This window comes from Myotis lucifugus, unplaced genomic scaffold (genome assembly GCF_000147115.1).
Source record: "Myotis lucifugus unplaced genomic scaffold, Myoluc2.0 scaffold_207, whole genome shotgun sequence".
Taxonomy (NCBI): domain Eukaryota; kingdom Metazoa; phylum Chordata; class Mammalia; order Chiroptera; family Vespertilionidae; genus Myotis; species Myotis lucifugus.
Window position 1 is genome coordinate 1874199 of NW_005871255.1, and position 7075 is coordinate 1881273.

At 43.8% G+C, this 7075-nt stretch overlaps 1 protein-coding gene across 3 annotated transcripts in view; it reads left to right on the forward strand.

Moving 5' to 3' along the window:
* Positions 1-7075, forward strand: part of ACOT6 (acyl-CoA thioesterase 6) — a 15840-nt gene continuing 8765 nt past the window's right edge. Inside the window, exons 1-3 of one of the 3 annotated variants that reach the window (XM_006097624.3) lie at positions 13-607; positions 1030-1232; positions 3737-4388. In XM_006097624.3, coding sequence (XP_006097686.1) covers positions 151-607; positions 1030-1232; positions 3737-4339 — 1263 coding nt within the window. In that variant the 5' untranslated portion in view covers positions 13-150 and the 3' untranslated portion in view covers positions 4340-4388. Of the gene's footprint in view, positions 608-810; positions 854-1029; positions 1233-3736; positions 4389-7075 lie in introns of those variants that run through there. The other 2 variants (XM_014463359.2, XM_023761361.1) reach the window with 2 other exon arrangements.

Consider the following 7075-nt stretch of genomic DNA (forward strand, 5'->3'; position numbering starts at 1 on the left):
GCTTAGAAGGTGTCAACAAGCCAGCCAGCCCGGTGGCTCGTAGTGAGCGCAAGGGGTCCAATAGCGGCTGATGCCCAGGGAGGTGAAGGGACGCCAGGCCCCGCCCTCGACTCCACCGAGCCAGGCCGCCCCTGCTTCTCCGAGACCGAGATGGCCGCAACCGTGACGCTGGAGCCCGCGGGCCGTAGCTGCTGGGACGAGCCCGTGAGCATCGTGGTGCGCGGCCTGGCCCCCGAGCAGCGAGTCACGCTGCGCGTGTCCCTGCGCGACGAGAAGGGCGAGCTCTTCCGGGCCCACGCGCGCTACCGCGCCGACGCCGGCGGCGAGCTGGACCTGGCGCGCGCGCCCGCGCTGGGCGGCAGCTTCGAGGGGCTGGAGCCCATGGGGCTCTTCTGGGCCATGGAAGCGGAGAAACCTTGGGGTCGACTGGTGAAGCGGGACGTGAACCAACCTTTCGCCGTGGAGCTGGAGGTGCTCGACGGCCACGAGCCCGAGGGCGGGCGCCTCCTGGGCCGGACGGTGCACCAGCGCGATTTCATTGCCCCCGGGGTGCGGAGGGAGCCGGTGCGCGCGGGCCGGGTGCGCGCCACGCTCTTCCTGCCGCCAGGTGAGCGACCAGCTCCCGTGGCTATTCTGGGCCATTCTGGGCTATTCTGGAGAGTTGGGTGGAGTGCGAGACCCTACTGACTGTGCCTGGCCTGGGAACCACGTGATGGTGGCACTGACCAAAATTGGTCCCCGTGCTCCCGAGTCTGTTGTGGATTCTGGGTGGAAGTTTTTCTTCAAGTGTAATGGCCCTTCCTGAGGCCCTGGCGCTCAGGCATGTCCCCAGGTGAAGAAGGACCAGCTAACTGTATGTATATTAATATAATATATTTAAGTTAAATTAAAAAGGATCCTTCTTCCACCAACCCCCACACGCTCAACTTTCCTTGATTCAAAAACTTCTCTTTCCTGATTGCCAAAATCTGAAACCCAAGAATGTCTTTTGAGAGTCTAAAGCTCCTTTTGTTTTGTGGTACCCTCTAGGTGCAGGGCCCTTCCCTGGGATCATTGATCTGTTTGGAAGTGGTGGTGGCCTTTGTGAATACAGGGCCAGCCTCCTGGCCGGACATGGTTTTGCTGTGCTTGCTCTGGCTTACTTCAGATTTGAAGATCTCCCAGAAAGTCTGAATGTTGTGCACTTGGAGTACTTTGAAGAAGCTGTGGACTTCATGCTGCAGCATCTGAAGGTGGGTTCTGGTGCTCCTGTGAATGCAGGGGAGAAGCAGAACGGACACAGGGCTGGATCCAAAAGGCCCACCAGGACACTTGGGGGCTGGAAGTATGGCCTGAGACACAAAGGCTCCTTCAGGAGTTTTATTAAAAGGATTATTATTTCCATTTCTACCCATCTCTCTCTAATTCCTTAAGAGTTGACTGTTTAGTTTCCTTTAATTCTTTTTAAAAAAAATCCTCTCCCAAGGATATGTTTATTGATTTTAGAGAGAGGAAGAGAGAGAGAAACATTAATGTGAGAGAGAAACATCCATCAGTTGCCTCCTGTACACGCACAGACCAGAGATCGAACCTGCAACCTGGGTATGTGCCCTGACCAGGAATGGAACCTGCAACCTTTTGGTGTATGAGACAATGCTCCAGTCAACTGATCCCCCCACCCCCCGCCAGGGCGTTCCCTTTAATTCTTGACCATAATTCAAAGAACTGGACTAAAAAGTGACTAACCTTGAGTTCTGGTTTTATATCTACTACCAATGAGCCTTATGATCCTGAATAAGGCAGTTGCCCTCTCGGATTCAGTTTTTTTCACGTATAAGATTAATGTAAATGTGTAGAAGAAAAAGTTTGACTAGAAAGAGAGACATCTTTGAGACAATTGGTGACATTTGAATGAGGACTGTATTTGAGGAATCATTATTCATTTTGTTAAGTGTGATAATGGTATTAGGGTTTTGCAGAGAAAGTTCTTATCTGATAGTGGAAAAAAATGAATTAAAATATTTTGGTAGTGATAATAAATGGAATAGATACTCTTTGCTACTATCTGAACTTAGAGACACACACATTTTTTTAAAATATATTTTATTGATTTTTTTTATAGAGAGGAAGGGAGAAGGAGAGGGATAGAGAGCTAGAAACATCAATGAGAGAGAAACATTTTGTTAAGTGTGATAATGGTATTAGGGTTTTGCAGAGAAAGTTCTTATCTGATAGTGGAAAAAAATGAATTAAAATATTTTGGTAGTGAAACTAAATGGAATAGATACTCTTTGCTACTATCTGAACTTAGAGACCCACACATTTTAATGTTAAGGAATAAGATATTCTACAAGGTCTGTAGAATGATTTAACTCTGCTAAAATTCATGGACTGGTCTTTTAGCAGAGCTGCTAAAACCTAGATGATCTTGAACTGTGATGATTGGTTTATTTAGGGGACATAAGGCCCCAGAAAAAAAGAAGAGAACAGTATATACTATTAGTTCTGCCCTCAAACCTAGGCAAAAGGGGCTTCTTCCTTGGACCATTTGTTTTAGATGACCACACTCTGGCCTTTCTTTGGTGCATCTCTGCCCACAGGGTAAGGAGTCCAAGGGACCAAGGAATGTGTTCACCAGGAACCTATGTGGCCCCTCGCTCACTATGCCCTTGGGATCTTGAACCCCAGAATTCTCTGCCGGACTGCACTGTTTCTGCTTTCAGGCCCAATACCTCTCCTTGGGGTCTTTTTTTTTTAAGGGAGAGGGAGAGAGATAGAAACATCAGTGATGAGAGAGAACCATTGAATGGCTGCCTCCTGCTCGCCTAGCCACACACTGGGGATGGAGCCCGCAACCAGGGCATGTGCCCTCACTGGGAATCAAACAGTGACCTCCTGGTTCATAGGTCAGCGCTCAACCACTGAACCACACCAGCCAGGCTTTAAATTTTTTTATTTTATTAATCCTCAGCCGAGGATAATTTTTCATTGATTTTTAGAGAGAGTGGAAGGGAGGGGGAGAGACAGAGAGAGAGAGAAACATTGATGTGAAAGAGACACATCGATTGGTTGCCTCCTGTAAGCCCCCCAACCAGCGCCAGAGATTGAGCTTGCAATCAAGGTATGTGCCCCTTGACTAAAATAGAACCTGTGACCCTTCAGTCTGCAGGCTGACGCTCTATCCACTGAGCCAAACCGGCCAGGGCTCAGGGTCTTTCAATATTAATACACCAAGGCTTTAAACATATTGGTTGGGTTGTTCACACATGTGTGAAAGGCCCCTCAAGTTGCATGATGGAGCTAGGGGTGGAAGAGAAGAGCGGTGGGCCAGGGACCAGGGACTGGGGTCAGGCCTGGCTCTCCCCTATGTCATGTTCCAGTATAAAACTCCAATGAGTTCCAAGATTTTAAATTTGAACCTTGTAAATTGTTATGGAGGCATATTATCAAGGTAGGAGAAAAGAATATATTTTATTTAATCGTTTGTTCATTTGATATTTAACTTTTAAATAGTTAGGTATAGGGTGAATGGCTCTCTGTGTGTATTCTTAACCCAGACCCCATAAATATTAGTGGAAGGCCTGTGTACTAGGAAATCAATTCATTTGCTTATTAGAAGACACTTTTGAACCTTGTAGATTGTTGCATAAAGAAGGAAAGCAACTGACATTTGAGAAAACTGCCTAGAGAATATAGAATCACTGTTTATGTCCTCTACTTACGAATTCTAAGCTTATTCTCTCTCTCTCCTCATCAGGTGAAAGGCCCTAGTGTTGGGCTCCTTGGATTCTCCAAAGGAGGTGACTTGTGTCTCTCAATGGCCTCTTTCTTGAAAGGCATCACAGCCACTGTGGTTATCAATTCCTGTGTGGCCAACACAATAGCTCCTCTGCATTACAAGGATATGATTATTCCTGATCTCGGCAGTGACCTAGGGAAATATACAACCACCGAGTCAGGCCTGTTCAATTTTATGAATATTTGGAATAATCCACTGGAAAAACCTTACCAGCAAAGTCTTATTCCATTGGAAAAGGCCCAGGGACCCTTCCTGTTTATTGTTGGCATGGATGATTATAGCTGGAAGAGTGAATTCTATGCTTATATGGCCTCTGAACGGTTACAAGCCCATGGGAAAGACAGACCCCAGGTACTCTACTACCCAGGAACTGGTCACTGTATCGACCCACCTTATTTTCCTCCTAGTAGAGCCTCTGTGCATGCAGTATTGGGCCTACCAATATACTATGGAGGTGAGCTAAAGGCTCATTCAGGGGCACAGGTAGATGCCTGGCAGCAAATTCAAACTTTCTTCCATAAACATCTCAATGGTAAAAAATCTGTCAACAGCAAACTGTAACTTTACAATCATAGATGAGATACTATTAATAAAAATCCTATCCATGCAACATGTATTGGGTTTTCCAGAACACCTAGGAATCTTTTTGTAACAAAGCAACCATCTTGGCTTCCTTGTCAGGTCCTACTGGATTCTCAACCTTTGCAACCCTATTTTCTTCACTGCTGGGTCTGCCCCTTTCTCCCCTGAACTTTATCCAATGTATAGGCTTAACCCTGATCTTATTTGTAAGAAAAATATTAACCTTAAGCAGGAGAAACATAAGAAGTGCTTGCCCAACTTTCAATTGCTGGCCTAGAGTTGGCCTTGTGTTCTTGTTCTATGGACTGAGATTCCGTATTGCTAAGAGTCCCATATACACCTTGGGCCCTAACTGACCTTATCTGAGCTTTGGGAACCTGCCCACTCAAGTTCTTTAAGGAATGGACTCTGCTTAACTCTTGCCAGTACACATTCCTGAACGTGTGCTTAAGACTTGTTTTTGAGTTCCCATTGGGACATCGATACAGTAGTACCCCCTTATCTGCAGTTTCAGTTTCCTGTGATCAACAGTGGTCAGAAAATATTAAATGAAAAATCCTAGAAATGAACAACTCATATGTTTAAATTGCATGCTATTCTGAGTACCTCACTTCATCTCATCACACAGACATTGTGATCACACATCTTCACAAGAAGGGTGAGTTCCGTACAATAAGGTATTCTGAGAGAGAGAGCAGCACGTTCACATAACTTTTGTTATAGTATATTGTTATAATTGTTCTATTTCATTAGTTATTATTAATCTCTTTGCCTAATTGATAAATTTTGTTATAGGTATGTATGTGTGTGTGTGTGTGTGTGTGTGTGTGTGTATGTATATGAAAAAACAGTACTGAATATATAGGGTTTGGTACTATCCATGGTTTCAGGCATCCACTGGGGGGTCTTGGAATGTATCCCCATGGACAAAAGGGGACTACTGTACTAAGCTTTGTTTTTTTTTTTTTAAATGTATCTTTATTGTTGAAAGCCTTACTGATGCCCGTCTTTCTCCCCCATTGACCCTCCCTCCCCTGCTCCTGCCCCCTCCCCAGGTCTTCACCAAACTATTGTCTGTGTCCATGGATTATGCATATATGCAAAGTGTTCCCCCCACCCCATATTTCCATACATAGTTATCACAGTATTATTGACTATATTCCCTATGCTGTACTTTACATCCCCTTGACTGTTTTGTAACTACCAATTTGTACATCTTAATCCCTTCACCTCTAAGCTTTGCTTTTATTTTATGAATGAGGCCCTAGATCTCAATTTCTTCTTACTGATAAAGTATACTTCACACATTTTGAATTACCTTCCAGCCTGAGGAGATATGCTCAAATAGTGCAGAGCTGCATGATGAGGACTTCTAGAAAGTTAAGGGTATGTTAGGGTCACATAATTGAGTCTCCATAAACCAAATTGGAGAGTTTAGATTTAAAAAGATAAGAAATAAGGAACCATTTGTAAACATTGATTTTTTAAAAAATTTATCTTTAATGTTGAAAGTTATACAGATGTACCCTTTTTTTCCCCATTGACCCTTTCTAGGCCATCCCCTCCCCCACCCCAGGCCTTCACCACACTATTGTCTGTGTACATATTGGTTTTTTAAATGGCTGTCAGCAATTTTACTTTGAAGCTTAGTGGCTCAAAGCAGTTGAAGCCTAAAAGAAATTTAATTGGAGACACTTTTAAAAAAGAAAACGACAAAAACAACAACACACACAAATCAAAAAATATAACCAAATTCAGTCCTTTGTTCTGTTTTCCTTTGTGCTCCCAATACTTTTGAATGTACTTCATCAGAGTGAGAAAGACCAATGGGCCATTTTGGAAGCAAATGGATGTTTTTGTCAACCACCGATCATTTAAAAATATTTATATAAACTTGTTACATACTTCAGCAAGTTGAAAATCACAAGCTATTATGTACATTCATTTTACATTGTTTTTAAATATATATATATTTGTATTGATTTCAGAGAGGAAGGGAAAAGGAGAGAAAGATAGAAACATCAATGATAAGAGAATTATTGATTGGCTGCCTCCTGCATGCCTCCCTACTGGGGATCGAGCCCGAAACCTGGGCATGTGCCCTGACCCGGATCGAATTGGAATTGAACCGTTACCTCTGGGTTACCAGTGAGCCAGGCCAGTAGGGCCAGTTTAAGTGGTTTTGAACACTGGAAAGATAAAAGCTTGTGAAAGGCATTTTATTTTTTCAGATGGCACATGCAGAGATGCACAAAATCCAAAATTCATGGGCACTATAATGATGGTTTTGTGGTGCAGAAGTAAAAATATCTTGAGCTATTTTTCTAAAACTGGGGGATCAGCCACATATGTATGTATTCTCCAAAGACAGAGAGCCTTAAACAGGGTTGTTGTATGAGGCAAGAGAGGCCATTTGCATGGAAAAGCCAATGGTGATGAAAAAACTATGATACATCTACACAATGGAATACTATGCTGCAGTAAAAAAGAAGGAACTCTTGCCATTTGCAACAGCATGGATGGAACTGGAGAGCATTATGCTAAGTGAAATAAGCCAGTCAGAGAAAGATAAATACCACATGATCTCACTCATTTGTGGAATATAGAGAACAACATAGACTGATGAACAGGGACAGATCCAAAGACAGAGAAATAGCGATCAGACTATCAATCCCCAGAGGGAAAGTAGGGGAGGGTGGGGGTAAGGGGAAGAGA